At 39.9% G+C, this 19665-nt stretch overlaps 2 protein-coding genes across 11 annotated transcripts in view; both read left to right on the top strand.

Annotated features, from left to right (window-relative positions):
* si:ch211-278j3.3 (E3 ubiquitin-protein ligase RNF19B) overlaps nucleotides 1-3644 on the top strand; it is a 35296-nt gene extending 31652 nt beyond the window's left edge. For all 4 annotated transcript variants that reach the window (XM_005460299.4, XM_013264336.3, XM_005460300.3 and 1 more), the window contains one exon: nucleotides 279-3644. In XM_005460299.4, the coding sequence (XP_005460356.1) occupies nucleotides 279-570 (292 nt within the window). In that variant the 3' untranslated portion in view covers nucleotides 571-3644. The remainder of the gene's footprint in view (nucleotides 1-278) is intronic.
* A 1318-nt stretch (nucleotides 3645-4962) lies between these two features.
* The window catches only part of si:dkey-71h2.2 (low density lipoprotein receptor adapter protein 1), a 49754-nt gene continuing 35051 nt past the window's right edge, over nucleotides 4963-19665 (top strand). For 2 of the 7 annotated variants that reach the window (XM_005460310.4, XM_019346059.2), the window contains exon 1: nucleotides 4965-5341. In XM_005460310.4, the coding sequence (XP_005460367.1) occupies nucleotides 5257-5341 (85 nt within the window). In that variant the 5' untranslated portion in view covers nucleotides 4965-5256. Of the gene's footprint in view, nucleotides 5342-9742; nucleotides 9868-19665 lie in introns of those variants that run through there. The other 5 variants (XM_025898769.1, XM_005460309.4, XM_019346060.2 and 2 more) reach the window with 5 other exon arrangements.

The following is a 19665-nucleotide window of genomic DNA, read 5'->3' as shown; positions in this document are numbered from 1 at the left end:
TGTATATCAGTCTTTGCTTTTAAAACAGTACTTGTGCAAGTACTTGCTTGTATTTCTTGTAAATGCATTTCTAGACTGATTCGATAATGTTTCGTAAAGGCTCTGTAGTGTGCCACTATGTCTCATCACCAATGACAGCTCTTTATGACTCTCTCTGTGAGCTTGATGTCTTCTGCTAAATAATGATTTTTGGACCGACTGCAGTGCACTATGAAATGGCAATATTTTTGGACGGTACTGTATAATGACTCCAATGTGTTTCTTCATTGTGACCGCAGGGAAAGAACGAATATTGAGGTTCGCGTTGAAATTGAGACCCACCCCAGGGGCGCCCGCCAGTCCAGCCTAAGTAGCATCCTGTCTAGCCGCAGCTTGTCAGCGGAGTCACTGGGACAGCCGCAGCCCCAGTCCCAAGACTACCTGTGTGCCTCAGAACGAGAAGAGAGACGAGAGGGGGGAGAAGGAAGAGGAGGAGGAGGAGAGGAGCAGGAGGGACGAGAGAAACCAGGAGGGGAAGCAGGAGAAGACGAAGGGACGGTTTTCCCAGTCTTTGAAACGGACGGTGTATGAGGTTCTTCAATGCAGGTGTTGTGCTTGGTTGAAGATTTCGTCAGGTTTTATGGATGTACACTAATCCATCACCTGACATTGGATTGACCTGAGAATAGTTGGCAAAGGTCACCTTCTGCTTCCAAGATGGGCCCTCCAACCAGATGCCTTGTAGCTGCACCCTCTGAGGAAGATGCGGGTTTAGAAATAAAGATGAGAGTGTGTGTTTGAGTGTGTGTGTATGAGACAAAAAGCATGAGGCTATGATATTTTAAAAAACCCAGGAGGGCTATATACTGTAAAGCAGACAGGAGAGCATGTTAGCCGACTAGTCCAGTCTGTTTTTTTTCTATGTTGTCCTTTCTAAAAGAAACTACCTTTCTCTCCCTCTTGTTTAAGTCTATTTCATGAAGTCCTCCCCTTCATCTGGCTCTGCTCTTTAAGCGATCTTGCCTTCCTCACCCTTTACAAATTCAGAGACCACCAGAAGCATGAATTGTTTTATGGGGGACTAAGACTCAAATATCCTGTCAGTGACTTGATGTAAACATTTTCCCAAAACATGCTGCAAAACAGGATGATTTTTTTCTTTTGTTTCAATCTAAATCGGTATTTCAAGCATTTTATGATGCAGTGTTCACACATGAATTGGGCAACCTTAAACAGATGATGCATGCTGCACTGTTCAATTACGCTTCTGTCAAAGAAGTCTAGTGGAAGATTAAATTTGAAGCTAAAGCCTCTAACTGCTATTTTTTATTGGATTCAGGGGTGCTCTGTGACAGTGTGCCAGTGACTAGAGGGCTTCTAAATACCAAGAATTACGATTTATCACAGATCCAGTCTTCCATGAAAACAGGTGGAGGCGGGGTCGGAGGGTTTTTTTGCATTGTTTCAGTGCAGCTTTCAGCTTTCAAGAAGCTGTTTCTTTTTTTAAACTGAAGAGGGAGATGATTCTTTAGTTTGTAAAAATGCTCACTCTGATGCAGGACGACACGGGAGCAACACAACCTTCTTGAATTTTAAAAAGCTGCATGGTTCTCCAACTTGCTGTATCCAGAATAACAACACATTAACACGTGCAGATTGGCACATACTCACATGATCACATGCAAAGCAGTCAGTGTAGTTGCAGTAGTGTGTGCTGCTCAGAGCATTAAATATAAACTAAAGACTCTCTCAAATGACCACAGAGCACCAGAAATTACTACAACAGCAAGCATGCCACCGCAGGCTAAACCGTAATAACCCGTTCTAGATGATTTGTGAGAAATCCCTGACTATACAGTACACGCACTGCTTAGCTTCCTGAGTGTGAAATACTTGTGAGATGAGCTTAGACTTAAAATGAGAAGTCATAATCTGTGCTGGGTTGTGGAGAGAATTTAAATAAATATTTCACCATGAAGGAAAAAAACAAACTTCACGTTCTCTATGTCTCAGAAATTATTTTTCTTTGGTACAGGTGCTTGCGGTTGTGGTCAGAAGATTACATTAACTCATCCATGGGCATGGATGTTAGGGTAATGTGGTGGCTTTAAATTATTTCTTTGAACTGTTCTTTGTCCAGAGTGGAATGATTGTACAGCATACATCTTTAATGACTTTTTTAAAAAAGGATTGGGTGGACGAGTTTGAATTTATTTTGAATTTTCTCTAATTCGCACGGGGTTAAAAGTATGCATACTGGCTCAAATATGTACATACACTCACTTAATTTTTGTGGTGGTAAAGGTTCTTCTGTGTCTTTTGACAAGGCCAAGTACTATTAGGCCCCATTAGTCTTTGTTTCTCTTTGCCAGCACAAAAAGGGTTTGTTTGAACAAAACTCAGAAAAATGAATATTTACACGAGTCATGAAGGTCTCTCGGAGCCATTTCAAAACAACTGCAAATTGCGAGATCATCAGTTCAAAGTATTGTTTGTAAGTACAAATTATTTGGACCCATCAACACTTTGCCAAAGTCTCGAAGAAGACCCAAACTGCCACCCTCAGATGAGAGGAAATTGGTTAGGTTAGTGAGAAACAATCCAGGAACCACAAAGGCTTAAATGTGCCATGAACTGGAAACTGCTGGAACGTTGGCGTCACTGTCCATTGTAAAACAAGTTTTACATCATTATGAGCTGAGAAAGTGCTCACCAAGAAAGAAGCCCCTGCTCCAAAACCAATACTTTAAATGAAATGAACAAACCTTCTGGAAAGAGGTTCTGTGGTCAGATAAGACAAAGATTGAACTATTTGGCCACAATGACCAGAGGTATGTTTGAGGCATAAAGGTGAGGCTTTCAAACCTAAGAGCTACGCACCAACTGTCAAGCATGGTGCTGGTAGCATCATGTGCTGGGGTTGTTTTGCTGCTAGTTTTACCGGTCCATTGCACAGTGGATGGAATAATTAGGAAGGGGGACTACCTTCAAATTCTTCAACATCACCTCACATTAACAGCTAAGCAGTTAAAACTTGGATACAGTTGAGTGCTTCAATAGAACAATGATCCATACACACATCAGAATTGGCTTTTTGAATGGACAAAGCAGGCTAACTGGAAGGCTTCTGGAATGGCCTTTTGAAAACCTCGACTTTCAGCCCTGAAAATCTGTCCACCATGCTTAAAAGCTTGGTCCATGCTAGGAAACCAGACAATTTAAATGAAATTTTGCCAAGAAGAGTCATCAAATATCCAGCTAGACTTTTGCTGATGAACACCAAAAATATGTGGTCAAGGTATGTCAGTGGCAAGACATTTTTAAACATTGAAAGAATACAGAAACAGTCAGAGTTTTGTTCAGAGAACTACGTGCGCACGGGTGAGTGATCGGGTGATACTCACCCCGAGGCTTTGTAGTCAGCTTTATTTATACATCGTAGCATTCCCTGTTTTGTCAGGCTGTAACAGACAATCTGGGCATGTATGGGACACAGTGTATATGTGTGTGTGTGTGTGTAGTTTCTATCTCGAGGAAAACAGAAGCCAGTTGGGTCCTGTTTCCAAGGGTGTCTGCAAGAGACTTTCACAGGAGTCAGCGAATACTGCGGGGCTCATGTGTATGTGTGTGAGAAGAAGCAAAGACAAAACATAAAGATATGTGAACACTATGTGCTTTCCAAGCCTTTCTTAACAGGAGCATATGAGTAAATGAGTAAATGGAGCATTATAAGGAGAGCTGAGTAAATGAAACATTAAAAAGGAAGATGTATCAAAAAGGAAAAACATCATAAAATCACAAAATCCCTTAACAAGGTATATAAAGCTGTATGTATGCTTCTGACCCTGTGTGAATTACAGAAAATGTTCTTTCTCTTAGAGAAAAGAGAAAGCAATTCAAACTTGTGTACCCAGTTCTTGTTTTTATAGCCATTTAAGATATATGCTGCTTAAAGAAATCATTAAATTCTCCAAATTAGCATGACATTCATGCCGATGATCTGTACATATAAACTTCTGACCACAACTGTAGACCCTTGTGTCTTAATATTGCATAATCACATATGAAACAAATGTTTGTAAATGTTATGATTGTTATTTGGTATTGGGAAATATATGAAACCTGGGCAGAACACATCAAAGAAAGATATTTGGTTATGTTAAAGGTACATCAGTGGATTTTAGCCCCTTGCGTTAAAAAATGTACAATATGCTGACTTTAACTAATTAAATTACAGGTGTAAGAGTAAGTAAAGTGTTAAATTTAATGGAATCTGGTTAAATAAAATATACGTAGTTGGTATAGGTTTAGTTTTATTAAATAAATAAACCTCTAATTTTATATATTTCGGTTTCATTTTACATTTAGAGAACAGAATTTTTATCCTTTTGTCTTGAGATCCTTTAAAACTAAAGCACTTTCTCCGTGCCATCTAAATTTTATTGACATTTTAATCTGTTTAAAATCTTACTAAATGTTGTCGAGTAGGTGAGGATGTCAGAGCAGTTATTACAAGGACATTGCAATTTCGAGCTACAATCGAAAGATGGCGCCAAAATACCAAAAAATTATTTATTATTTCGACTTTTGACTACTTTTGTTACTTTGTTTATTATTAGCAAGAAACATAGACGGACATGTGGAAAAAACATTAAAAAACAGATGGCAGAAAATGGTCAGCAGTAGCTAATGATTTTATCTCCACCCTTAAATAAAACTGTAGGGTTGTTTCTAGTCAAGGTTAAAATATTAAACATGGTAAAGGGCTAAAATGACATTTTTTGAAAAAAATTTAAACTTAAAGAAAAAGAAACCATGGTAACAATGGGCCCACCACTGATCAATAACCCGCAAGAAATCCTATGAGACAGAAAGTGCAGTTGTAAGCTCATTAGGCATAAACTCATTAGTGTGTGTAAGTCCTCGTTACACACATTTAGACTGTAATGACTTTTTCCATTAAGGTCACTCCCTCTCACTGAAGGAAGCTCGTGAAGGTTAGAAGGACACGCCCTCAACTTTGGAAACGGTGCAGTGGACTCGTGTGTGTGCCCTCAGCCGCTCACATTATCACTTGGGAAAGAGAGAGAGAGGTAAAGATATATAGAGAGAGAGCGAGGAAGAGAGGCTCGGGGCTGGAACTTGAATCAGTATCCTATCTCCCTCGCCTTTTTCTTTTCCGGCGTATCCGCCATCGAGCGCAGGCTGTTCCGTCTTTTCCTCCCTGTGGTCCGGTGACTGGGGAATCCACCTGCCGGAGAGCAGACACACCTCGTGATGGATGCCCTGAAATCTGCCGGCAGAGCGATTATCAAGAGCCCGGGAGTTCCGCGGCACACATGGGGAACTTCAAAACACGAAAGTGAGTGAGATGATACAAATGTTTGGAAACGGTTACAGTTTTGCAAAGATTCTTTTTTGTTTTTTTCATGTGGCGTAGCGGCATCATCATCTGTCAGAGAGGGAGTATGAAAGGAGGGCAGTGTGTGCCTCTGGCTGCTCGCAGCAAGCTAGTGGACTTGTTGTTTTATTGCTCGGGCGCTTTTGTTTGTCCTTCTGCCAAATCTAAGCGCCATAGCTGTACAGTTACAAGCTGTTTTATTATGCTGTTGACTCTGAGCTGTCACATAATAAGAAACACAAGCACAGTCCTGTCACTTTTACTTCTTCCTGTGTGATATGGAGCTAATGCTGCCAGTTGCCCCATACCAACATAAATGGCTACTTAGAGCCAGTATTTCTTTATTACCCGTTTAAACAAGTTAAACTAAAATCTAAATAGCTGCTCTTCTTGTTTTTTAGTTAAATATATTAAAGCTTTGTACTGTTGGAAACACTGAAACATTCACTTTGGGATCTTAGGACTCTTTCTTTTTGGCATTTTCCCCACTGGATTCGCTTAATCTAGTAATATGTACAATAATTGATAGATTAATTGAGAATGCTAGCATAAGAGCTTTGCAAGTTTTCCACCTAGCTGCATTTTACAGCCATCTACACTCACCTACCACTTCATTAGGTACACCTGCTCAACTTTGCATAAATGCAAATCTGTAATCAGCCAATCACATGGCAGCAACTCAGTGCATGTAGTCAAGACAACCTGCTGAAGTTCAAAATGAGCATTTGATGGGAGAATAAGGGTGATTTAAGCGACTTGGTTGGTGCCAGACTTGCTGCTCTGAGTATTTTATAAACTGCTGATCTGTTGGAATTTTTCCACGCAAATATCTCTTGGGTTTTACAGAGAATGGTGTGAAAATGAGAAGCTACCTAGTGAGCTGCAGTTCTCTGGGAAGTTTGCTTCAGAGGAGAATAGCTAGACTGCTTTGAGCTGTTAGGGTGGTAATGGTAACATAAATAATAATTTATTATAACAGTAAAGCACTGAAACAGGAGATTCACATTGTGGATGTGCAGCTGAATTAAATCTATAGGAACTGTGTGATGCTATCATGTCAACATGGACTAAAATCTCAGAGGAATGTGTCCGGCACCTTGTTGGATCTGTGCCACGAAGAATTTAGGTAGCTCTGAAGGCAAAAGAGAGTCTAACCTGGCACTAGGAAGGTAAAACAAATGATGAGGTATTTTGGTTCATATATATCTATCAGATGTTCTCTGCAATCACAGGCATATTCATAACAGTGTATTATTAGTAACATACTACAATGCAATTGTAATTGTAATGCAATCTTTATTTTAATGGAAAATATTAAAAAAAATAAAATAAGGTAAGCTACTTGTTAATTTGTAAAGTAGGTTCCTACACAGTTCGTAAACTATGATCTCATCACTTGTATATATGTAGTTATAGATAAAAAAACAAATAAATCCGCTGATAGATCAATATTGCAACTTTGTACTTTGTAAAATCAGGTTCAACATTCGGCCATCAATCAGTAGTGAAAACTGCCGGGATTTTATAGAGATTACAACACAATACAGATTACTGAAACACCTAATCAAAGTTAAGCATAGTCCCAGTCTGTTCCTGAGTTATGGAGCTGAATAATGCATGTGTTTGTAGGAACATTATAATAACACAGAAAGTTGACCTTTGACCTTTTGCTTATAAAATCTCCTCACTTCATTGTTGTATCCTGTTAGATATTTTCATGAAATCTTGTCATAAGTAGTATATTAATTCTTGAGTTACAGTCAAAATGTGTTTTGGGAGGTCACAGTGACCTTGAGAGGCTAATCAGTGCTCATCCTTTGGTCCAAGTTCATCCTTTGGCACTTAATGGGAAAGAAAATTCAATCAAGGTCTTCAAAAAAGTGAAAATAGGTTGGGGATAAGGGCAGACTGGCAACAGCAATCAAATTGCCTCTGGCTATGACTGTCTTAGTTAAAAGCGGCATGGTATTCATTTGTTGCAGATAGAACTGAGAACTATACTAAGATCTAATCCTACTAAGATCTAATTAAAGGTCTAGGTTAGTTTTTCTGTTGAACACACTTCAGCTGTCTTATAAGATTATACAGTTACTTAAAAAATATAAAAATTAAACCATTTTTCAGCGAGTTTCATCCACAGAGGTCGGCTAATTATCACTCAATGAAGATAAATGAATATGCAACAAACACATCTTTAATAATTGAGCTGAATTTACATCATAATTCTTAGTTATTGGTTTTTTAAAAAGTTTTTTTTGACCATATTCAATATGCAGTGTTGCTTAAGGACAACTACAGTGTGAAGTACAGGAGGTTTTGAGTGCTGAGTGAAGGGTCAGAGCAGCAAACCTCGTCACACCATCAGTGGCAGACTGCCTTGCAGCCTGCAGCCCTGCTGTAACACAAATGTGTCAAGCGCCGTCTTGAACGCTCCCTCCTCTCTGCTACTTTGCCTGTGAGCTTCCCACTGCAATAAATGGTAGCATGCTGGTTATGCTTCATCCAAAATTCCTACTTAGTGCCAGCTTTCATTAAACATGACTGATTAATTTCACAGCCAGCAAGATGTTCTTAGTTTCTTCTGCTGTGTTGGACATGTTCTACATAAATTATTGAATGCCCGAACATAAATCTGTTGGATTTGGGCTTTAATGATTGTCTCTGGTTGCTTTAAATGCATTTTGTTTCTCAACTCAAGCACAAAATGGCAGTTTTAAGTGCCGTCTTGTCTCAAATAAGTGCTTGGGTTTGCCAGCTTCTCATAACTGCTGGGCTAAAACCTTTGATTGTGCGCAAACAGTGAGGGATTTAAAAAAAAAATTTCCACATCACAATACTCTGCGCATCAACCGCGCTGACTTTTGATGACAAACAAACCATCAGCGTGTCAGTTTGAAAGACATCGATTGTGACACATTGTAAGCAGAAGCCCCTGCATTGTGCTTTTCTTCTCTTATTGTTGTTGCCAGTGAGAGAGAGAAGAAAAGGCAGAGTGACACTGTCAGAGCAGAATCCAGCTGGATTTCGGCACCTGATGACAGAAGCAGTTTGTGTCTGAGGAACACCGCAGAGATCAGGCTGGGGAAACATGTGAACGCAGCAGTGAGGAAACGGTGCAGGCAGTAAGAGTGGCTGTTGATGTCCAGATGCTACTTAAGCAGGCAAAGTGGAGAGAGGACAGTGTCTGCACGCCAGCATGTGGCAATGCGTCAGAGCTGCCTGTCGGAATTTAAATAAGGTAACATCGCAGCCGGTTGGTACTTTCACACACATTAGGTGTGGTTAAGTTTGAAAGAGAGCGATGAATTATTTGTGTGCTGACAGCCAACTGAAACTGCATGTGGAGTGTGAATGGTAAGTCACTGTGGATAAATAATCACTTTTAAGGACAGTATTTAGTTAATTTAGGTAAGAGTTGGTTTTAAATGAGACTCCAGTGTGAAGGTGGAATGAGACAGAAGAATTTAATTGGATGATCACTTGTGTCTGGAGTGTTACACTGATTAATTTAATTGCCTCCTGACCTCTAATTGTCCACCACTGTAAGGTTACACTTAACTTACCGCCCCTCCCTGAGCCTGGTTCTACCGGAGGTTTCTTCCTGCTAAAAGGGAGTTTTTCCTTCCCACTGTTGCCAAAGTGCTTGCTCATAGGGGGTCATTTGATTGTTGGAATTTTCTCTGTATGTATTATTGTAGGGTCTACCTTATAATATAAAGCACCTTGAGGTGACTGTTGTTATGATTGGCACTATATAAATAAAATTGAATTGAAAAAACTGAATTGAATTACCCTTTTGAAGTTGTGTGGTTCTTTTTTGATACACCCTATATAACAAAAATTTATTTATTTATTTTATTACAAGTGGTCAATATGTCCCCCTCTGGATATATGTCCATACGGTAGTCAAACCCGTCCCACACTTTTGCAAGCATTTCTGGAGTCACTGCGGCCACTGCTACCTACCATCAGCCATGTGAAAGTCATGAACCCCCTCTGTGAATAGCTGTGGAATTAAAGCACTTTAAAATTTTATATATAGAACATATTTATAGGTTTCTATGAAATGAAGAGTGACCACTCTTTTCATTAGTAAAACAAAAAGACAAAAACAATGCATAATAACAATTTTATTTTTAACCAGCCAGCTTATTAAACCTTATTAAAATAAAGTGATCTATTTGCTCCACCTTAAATGTAGTCTGTCTTTAGTCCTTTAGCAAGTGGAAAACTGACATGTGCAGCACTTTCTAATCGCCCACTGTGGCTGCCCATTGTCATCTGTTGAGGTCAAAGCCACTGGCAGCATGGAAGAGGACACAGCATGTACCCTGAGTACAGGCCGTCCCTTTGCATCACGTCACACAGTAGCAGTACAGACCTTTCCTGTGTCTTAGAAGTCACACACACTTGCCCTTGGCACTAAAGGATGTCCCTGCTGCATCAGTTCAAAATGCTGTGACTGGAGGAGACTGAGCTGAAGCCAAGTAAGACTGCGTAATTTGCTTTAGTATTGCATTTTATAAGTGCTTTTTGTAATGGATCATGTCTTCTTTTTTGCTGCGTAGCTGTGTGATCAATGTAAGAAGAAGAAAACAGAAGACAACAAGCATCCTTAACAAAATCTCTTGTGTCTCTCTGTTGAGTTCTCAAGCCCTGTGGCTTTGAACAAACTGTCAGAATATGCAATTTGTTTTGCTGTGCTTTGCAGTTCAGATCATAGCTCGATCTGAAGTTGGTGGACTCAGGAGTCATTAGGTTCAATCTCTGGCTGTGAATATAGCCCTTGGTTATATTGAACCTGACAGGGGCTTGACTGAATGTCATCCAGGAGACACTGGTGTCAGTTAACACTGTCCTGAAGGAGCAATTATCTCTCAGTGGCTCATTAAGACTCAGGAACCCGTGACCCAGAGAGATAGCAGTGAGGAGGAAGAGGAAGCATAGTCCCCCTCCACCATTAAGGAAGAATGAAGGGAGTGTCAATAAAGGGCTGAAGACCAGGATTAGTAAAGATCAATTTACACAGGGTTCCCAGGATCTGAATGTGATAAATAAGATGATGACTTAGTGACTAATTGAGCAGTCAGAGCTGTGTTAGGATCCAGAAATAAGTACTAGTAATATAGCTTTATTAGGTACTAGTTACATTATATGGTGTTATCTAAGGAGCTTGCAAAGAAAAGTGACTGGTCTTCTTTAAGTTTCTTGAAGACAACTGAAAAAACTTCTTTAGTTCCAAGACTAAAATGTTCGAGAGTCCCAGATTTTTAAAAAAAACACGTTGTTTAAATTAAACAGATGAACTGAAACATGATGTGAGTGGGTGTTTAATTTGTGTTTATATGTTTCAGATCAAAGATAACCTGAGTAGATTTTATTCATTAATGAGCAAAAAGCTATCAAAATGTATCTCACCCTATGTGAAAATTGAACTGCCCTCTTGTTAAATCATGAATCAACTGTGATTAACCGCATGTTTTGGCCTGGCCTGATCACTACCAGACTTGTTACATCAAGAATTTACTTAAAAAGAACCTGTCTGACAAAGTGAAGTTGGCTAAAAGATCTCAAAAATCAGCACAACTAAAGAAACCCAAGAAAATCTGAGAAACTAAGTCATTGACATCTCTCAGTCTATAAAAGCTTACAATGCCAGCAATGGCACTCCAAGAGCTCAGCCAGGAGGAGCCAAAAAGCACCTTGATGATTCCTAAAACTTCTGGAAAAATATTCTGTGAACCGATGAGATCAAAACGGAACCTTTTACAAGGTTTGAGTCCTGTTACATCTACATAGAACTAACACAGCATTTTATAAAAAGACCATCATAGCACCAGTCAAACATGGTGGCGGTAGTCTGATGCTCCAGGGCTGCTTTGTTGTTTCAGAACATAGACGGAATGAATTCTGCCCTCTACCAGAAAATTTTGAAGGAGAATGTCTGGCCATCAGTTCATGGCGTGAAGCTCAAGTGGAGCTTTTTAGGAAGTTATGCTGTAGGATGATGATGCAAAACACACAACGAAACAACAAAACCAAAATTATGATTGGCCGAATAAAATTCTAGACTTTGTTCATGCCTAAAATACGTTTTCATTGCACTGTAACAAAACTAAACTAAACTAGTTATATTTTAATACCAGATGTAGCCATGTGGCTGTCCTTATGTGTGATCAGGTTTTAAACATGACTCTTGACCCTGATACAGCACAACATTGACAGTGCTAAAACTATTTGTAAATTAAATAGTCAACAGCAACATGTTTCGTAAAAAACTCAGCGTACTTGGCTGTGGATAATGCAGTCCTGGCAGTAAACCATTACAACTATATCTGTAGACTGCCTGGATTCAATGCATTGGCTACTTAAGTCTAGAGACCTGATTCATTTAACATGACATCTTTAGGAAAGGTTGAATTAGCATAAAGTACACAACCAGCAGTGTCCCATTTACTGTTGCACTGAAGAACATCATCCACCCGAAAGAGGCAAATGGAGCAAGAATAGTGCATATATTTAGTCTTATATACAGTGCATATGTTGCTGTGCTTTTGGATTTCTTCTGCTAAAAGTAGAGGCACTCTTATTTCTCTTTGCACTTACTAGGGTTCATGTATAAGCACACAGTGATTTAGAGGATCAGTTAAGCCAGTACATGCCATTAGCTGAGCTCCACTACATCAGATGATGATTTGAGTGAGCAGATTTCCCACCTATAGTCTGCATAATTCATGTTCACTACTCATCAGTCCCACCAGTCGCATGCTGATGGTAGATTAGATGATAAAAAGCTGCTAATGAGTTTTTACAGGGCGTGCTTTAAGGCAAGAAACCTGTCTAATGGATTTTTTATTTCAAAGATTAGTACTATCTAAGTTGTGAGCTATTATTTGCAGTAAAGATTTTAAATTATTTAACCCACTGTGTGTCTAACTGAGAAAACACTGTCACTGAAAATAGGATCTCACTGTGTTTCTTGTGTTTGATTAAAAAATAAAAAAGCAGTCATTATATTTTTTCTTTTTGAATGTTTTTTTTCATCTATAACCACATTTCAAACACAAATCAGTGCTATTTAGTTGCATAGATAACAGCAGAGATGTTTTTGTCTGAGTGTCTTTTCAAGCATTCCACTTCAGAAGGGAAATGCAGGAGCTCTATCGCCCCAGCAGTCTGATTAGTGGGATTACTGTCAAAAGCACATAGACCTATCTCACAGTTCTGCATAGCCTTTTTCCGCTACAGTTTGTTTGATTATTTTTTTCCTGCATTGTTTTATGAGGAAACTGACAAAATATATATATATATGTATAAATGTCATGTTGTGTTAGAAATGTTATTTTAGGCTTCTAGTAGCAAATACCCCAGTGCTTGGCGTGTGACCTTTTTAGCCATGCTTGTGCTGAGAGTCTAAAGGGACGCCTACACAGGAAGAGACTGGCAGGCATGTGGCAACCAGAGACCACAGAGTGTCACTGAAATTCAGTGACTTGTAGCGACAATGGGAGAAAAAAAAAATGTCAGCGTCATGAAGCGGCTGGTCGCTAAATAAAACTCTTCAACTCTGAGGCAAAATAATCGAGTAATCTGAAGACTTGTTGACTAGCAACCGGCTGTCATTATGTTCTAGATGGTGAAAAATGAAAGTATCAGTCGACCATTTTTGTTCTGACTAAAATATCTCAATAACTATTTTATGGATGAAATTTTATTGTTTTGGCGCCCACATGAGGATGAATCACTTTGCTGATCCAAAGCCTTTCTGTGTTATACCAGGCCATGTCACGTCAAAATTTTCCATTGTACTGTGTTCAACTGTTTGTTAAACCAAATGTCTAGTCAGCCAATCACTTGGGAGCAACTCTATTCAATCAGACATGTAAAGATGGTTAAGACGACCTGCTGAAGTTGAAACTGAGCATCAGAATGGAGAAGGAAGCTGATTAAAGTGACTTTGAATGGGACGTGCTTGTTGGTGCCAGGCAGACTAGTTTGAGTATCTCAGAAACTGCTGATCTACTGGGAATTTCTCACACGGCGGCTGCAGTGATGCGGACCCTGTACCTGTCCATCGTGGTGAAGAGAGAGCTGAGTGTAAAAGCGAAGCTCTTAATTTAGCTGTCGATCTACATTCCTACCCTCACCTATGGTCACTGTGGGTATAGTGACCGAAAGAACGAGATCGCGGATACAAGCGGCAGAAATGAGCTTCCTTCGAAGCCCTCACCCTTAGAGATGGGGTGAGAAGTACCAGGAGGGGCTCAGAGTAGAGCCGCTGCTCCTCCACATCGAAAGGAGCCAGTTGAGGCGGTTCAGGCATCTGATAAGGATGCCCACTGGGCGCCTCCTAGGTGAGGTGTTCTGGGCATGTCCCACCGGGAGGAGGCTCTAGGGCAGACCCAGGACATGCTGGAGAGATTATATCTCTCAGCTGGCCTGGAAATGCCTTGGTGTTCCCCCAGACAAGCTGGAGGAGGTGGCTGGGAAGAGGGAGGTCTGGACTTCTCTGCTTAGGCTGCTGCCCACGCGACCTGGCCCCGTATAAGCGGGAGAAGATGGATGAATGGGTCAGAATTTGGCATAAATAACATAAAATCATGTATTCATCCTGCCTTATATTAATGATTCAAGCTGCTGCTGGTGGTGTATTGGTGTGCAAGATATATTTGGGCACAGTTTGGGTCCCTCATTACCACTGGAGCATCATTTAATTGGCATAAAAGACAAATTAGTTCACTGTACTCAACAGTCTCCAGATCTCAATCCAACAGAGCACCTTTGTGATGTGGTGGAACAGGAGCTTTGATGTGTGATGCTGTCATGTCAATATTGATCAAAATCTCTTAGGAATGTTTTCAGGATCTTGTTAAATCTCAGTTTTATACTAGCATGGTACAGCTAATAAATGGGGTTGGTAAGTGGCGTGCTAATTTTGTACAAACTACCAAATATGGGCATGATCTTTGTAAAAATGTTTTGTCCACTTAACACCAGCCTGCAGGCATTGCCGCTGTGAGGATATCGGCACGGTCATTGCTTGCATTTCATTCAAAGCATTACTTTGCCTTTAGCACAAATTTAGCTCAGAAACATAGAACTGACTGTGTAATAAACTCTTTTGTTTTGTTAGTGTGTATTTTTTATTTCTGCCTGGTAGCAGTAGGTAGTGGAAGTACATTTATAAACTAGCATATCCTCTATATTTTTTGCCGCTTTCCTTCATCTTCTTGTAAATCCAGTTCAGGCTGCAAAGGTGAAGTTTTGGTCTTCATTTTTCCACATCCAAGAGTATATGCAGTGTTAAATGGATTTGGGATGTTGTCACATGAAACTATTCCACAAAATCAGCTGAAAACCGCTTGTACGCTTGTGTGATAACTTCCTGTTTGCGGTGGATATTTTGAAACTGAAGGAAGCCTCATTCAAAGATGAGTTGTAGTATTCCATAGCATAATAATTTCTGTATTAATACTTTAAGGTTTGATTTAATTTCACATATCGTATTATTAATTTTTCAGGAAAAGGTAGTACAGATGTTACCTTTATGTACATTTCTATATGTTGTATCTATTTCAGCCAACATTCAGAAAGTAAATCAGATTTTTCACGACGTGGTTTGTTCGCTCTTCCACATGTTGTCTTGCGCCTGTTGCATTTGAAGCAAGCAGGTTTATTTTCTTCCCTGGTTCACTCCACAAATATTGATTTTTAAAACCTCAGCCTCATGTTATTAAAAACTGCTGCACATCATATTCCATATTGATTTTCTTTGTGAACCCCCCCCACGAGGGTTTGTGTTGTGTTGTGGCAAGCGTAACGTTTTCTCGTGGTCCACAGTAGAATATTTGCTATAAATGTTTATGTTTGGTAATTCATTTTTTAAAGCCTTGGGGTTATTAACAGTTTCATCCAGTACATCAGTTACAGCCAAGAGGACATGATTCACTCCCACGTGTCCCCGTTCCCCTTTATAAACAGTAACATGTGCAGAAAAAAACTACTGTTTTAGTGGCTTAAAGAGAGCTGAATGTTATTCGGTGCATTCTCTCTGGAGTGTTTTTAGCACCAACAAGGTTCCCTGGCCTGAAGTGAAGTGAATTATGCAACAGAGAGAAACTGAGAGCCCCTATCTTGGGAGAGGTCCTTGTTCACACAGCCTCTATAATGTGCACACACACTCACACAAATACAGCTTCCTGTTTACTGTGTGAAGTCCAAACATTTGAGTGCTCTGTCTTGTTTGATGCCTATGACAGGTGTCTATGAAATAGGATATGCTGTCACTCCAGTGTAAGAGTCTTTATGAGCATGTTGTCAATTGTTATTCTGTGTGTGTGTTTGTATGTGTAGGAGAGAGATTAAGTACTGCAGATGCATTTTATGCTTGTGCGTGTGCACGCATGCATATCTTGCTGAACCTGTCCCTCCACTGGAGAGCCAAATCCCACATCTGCTCCGTACCTCTGAAAAATTCAACTCCCCTTACCATTTCTGACACGTCATGTCCCTGCCTGAGCTCAGCACTGAGAGCTGAGGAGCCCACTCCTAAAAATAACCCTATGCTGTCACACTAAAAGGGGAAAACGCCTGTCGTCAGCGCTGTACAGAAACCCATTCTGTTTGTTATTAATGAAACAAAGCATCAAAAATCCCAGTAGAAGTTTTATCATAAGACAAGTTATCTTGATTTTGCAGTTTATTAAGATGAGCTGGAAGTGTTTAACCCAGCTTAGATAAGTTAGTTATACTTCAATGGATTCCTCTGATCATACTGGTATTAATTATGAGGCTAGCTGATGAATATTGGCTTTAACAGCTTCTGAAAATTGCTGTTTGATGAATTTTGAATTCTTTTAGATAATATTTTTTAGGGTTTATATTATTGAGATCTGTTTTACATCCAAAATTATTTAAATGTTTTTTTTGGGGGGGGGTGGATTGGCATTTACATCAGCAGGAAAGCACAGTAAATTCTGTGTTCTTAAAGTATCAGATGAGTGTCAAGGATAACTTATAAGCTTATGAAGGAACAGTGTGAGATATAGTGTGGTTTTTATAGTCAGATCTGCCCCATTTGTTCAAGATGGCATCTCAAAACGCAACTTAGAAACCAGTGGCTGCTGTTTTGGTAGCTACAGCTATCCTTTTATGCAATCTGTCGTTTCCATTTTGAAGGCTCAGGTTCAGCATCTTTGCAGTTACAATCCTGTTATAATTAAGGTAAGATGACCATGTTTAGATGGATCGAAACATGGGAAGTCAGCTAGCATGTGTAGCAAGGTGCGTCCCCTGTTCGCTGCGATGTTGATATTTTGATTCAGCACTGAATCACTACTCAAAGTGGCCATGCGACTAATAATATATACCTTTAAGGCTCAATGAAATCTAAACAAAAGAGTTGGAAGAAGAATCAACCCATCTACATTTGCCACAAAAGGGGGGAAATTGGCTGCAGTGACTAAACCATTTTTTGTACCAGTCTTTAAACATGTTTATTTCTTTATTTTTGGCAAACCCACATTGGGTTTTGCAGCTTTTACCACCTTCAAGGTTGCTGCTTGAGTATTACTAAGATCTGCTGTATCCAGAAGGTTATTTCCACTTGTTTTTCATCTTTGTGCTAAGCTTAGCTTTACAGCTGCTGGCTCTAGCTTTATATTTACTGTAACCATATGGCAGCACTTCGGCTCTTTTGAAAGCAAAATAAGCTCCTAAATGCAGGAAATAGCCGTCAGTTTTTGTGGCTGGATAATATCACACTTTCGGCTTCTCCTTTGCCAGAAGGGGTCGCACTGCATGTTTGCTTTGGCAGAGTTTTTACCCCGGATGCTCTTCCTGATGCAACCCCAAAGGGGACTTGTATCTCATGCTGGAATCAAACCAGCGACCTTTTGCTTGCCAAGCGAGTGCACTAACCACTACACAGTTACAGGCACACAAACAAACAGGCAAACACATTAAAAAAATATGACCTTGCCTGTGGAGTGCCTGCAGCATTCTGGAAATCTAGCCAAGGATCTTGAAACTCACAAGTTGATATAAAGGAAAATCAAAAAAGCCAGGAAAATGTATACAGTTGAAATCAGTCGTTTCCAAATGAACAGCTCAAGCACTCACATTGATTATCCCTTTATCTTGCTATCCCAAAGGCGTAACACCCTAGAAGCTGATGTATTTGGTACTTGCCGGACTAACATCCATCAGTCAGATGGAAGGGTCTGAAGTGCTCCACTGCATTAGAAGGGATTCCTGTGAGATGCCCTCATCTATTAAAGGGGTGCAGAGATACACTGTCTTAAATGAGATCAGCAGCTCTCAAAGGTGACTTGTTTTGCTTTGGTGTGATAATGGATGGGAAAAGTAATGACTGCTTTGTTTGTCCCTTGAACTCAGCTTGAGATTAGCACTGGGGAATGTGGGGATTCTAGTTTTCCTCTTTTCATTTGAGTCACAGCTTTGGTCTTGAGTTGAAAACAAAATATTAAATATAAACCTATTATTTCCTGAATAGATTTTCTTTTTGGGAGGCTATTTATAGTTGACGAAGATGTTGAAATGGGAGCTCGAGGACTCCTGGGGGAACAGATCCGTATCAGCGCAGAGAAAATCACGCCCTGTTTGAATTGCTAATGAAAACAACCCTTGTATGGTGCAGAGCGATTATACTTTATGAATAAATGGCCGCGAGGAAATAGCTCCGATATTAAAGTGTCTCTTCTGTGGCTGTGTTAACTTGCCATGACTTTGGAAATGTTTACTTTCCCTCTAGTGAACTTTGATGTAAAATCATTTTATAGATGATGACTATCATTGTTCTCTCCATACATAATTATACAGTTAGTAGTTTTCAGTCTGTCCTTTGTGGTTGAGTTTAGTGCTTTCACAAGCAATTGCTACAATCTAAAAAATTGTAAAGTAATAAATCTAGGATGCAGTGTTATTTTAGATCCTTGGGTATTGACCGTAGTGGTTTAGACCTGTATGGAAATCACATAATTTAACAGACACAGCGCTCTACATGTATAAACAAGGGTGGATGCTGAGTCACTCAGTAAAGATGATTCAGGGTGTTTCTAATGGACACTTAAAGTGCAAGCCACCTCCATGTTTAGTGCCCTTCAGTCAATGTTAGACCACAACTCAAGAAACTGTAAACACCCTGTTTGACAAATGAGGGCTGCTCTGTGTTGCATAGTAAGACAACTAATTGAACATTTTAAATGGCGCTTTTCTGACCTAACAGGTGTATGTTTAAGGTCCGATTAAATATGCAAAATTAAAGCTACTTGATGAATGTTTGGAAACAATCATGGACATGCTGTTAAAAACAAAAGTGTAGGACACGAGTTACATTCTAGACACGAGTGTATTCCATCTCCCTTCCATTTTCCTAGACCTAAGTATCATATTCTCAGTAAAATGAGTGAGAGGGGTTCTTAGAAAGCTGGCTCTAGTGATTATATAAAACAAGCTGCCTGTGAGCTTGGCCGAAGCGAAACGGGACGAAAATCCAGCAGGAGTTTGAAATGTTGAAGCACATTTATTTTCCACCAAACAACTCAATCAACCAGCCGGGGACCAGAATCGGATGGTTTTCAGCGTTCTTGGCCTGGCTGTCACATATGTCTAGTTATGAGCTGGCCCCTTTCACGAATGTGCAACACATGCACAGCGGCGCAGGCAAATCTTCTCGTAGCGAGAAGCTGGTGAGACTTTGGCTGTTAACAAGTTCTTTGCTGTGAATGGGGAAGGCACATAGTTTGCCAAAGTAAACTACAGGGGAACCACTATGAAAATCTTGCTTCAACAAACCTAATCATCTATTTTCCTTCACTTATTCAGTCCAGGGTTGTGCTGGAGCCTACTCCAGCTTTCACAGGGTGAGAGGCAAGGTACACCCTGGACAGGTCATCAATCTGTCACAGGGCTAACACTGAGACAGACAACCAGTCACGCTTGATAAAATTGGAATCACCAATTAGCATAAGGAAGCTGGAGTATCCACACTGATACAAGGAGACCATGCAAATTCACACATAAAGACTTTATTTAAACCCAGGACATGCCTGCTGTGATGGGCCAATGCTAACCATTGCACCACTGTTTATCAAACATGAGCAATTTAAAGACGCTAACAAAGACAAAGTGGCTAAAGCTATCCAGAGCTTACAGCCAGCCACAAGCCATTCACTTGGAAGTGAATATAAATAAGTAAATACACTTACAGGTGTGTTTGGTTCTACTGTTGTATCTATACCCCACTTATGTTACCCAGAAAAGGT

Source organism: Oreochromis niloticus, linkage group LG15 (genome assembly GCF_001858045.2).
Source record: "Oreochromis niloticus isolate F11D_XX linkage group LG15, O_niloticus_UMD_NMBU, whole genome shotgun sequence".
Taxonomy (NCBI): domain Eukaryota; kingdom Metazoa; phylum Chordata; class Actinopteri; order Cichliformes; family Cichlidae; genus Oreochromis; species Oreochromis niloticus.
The sequence above is the reverse complement of the archived record's forward strand: the minus strand, read 5'-3'. Positions and strand labels throughout refer to the sequence as shown.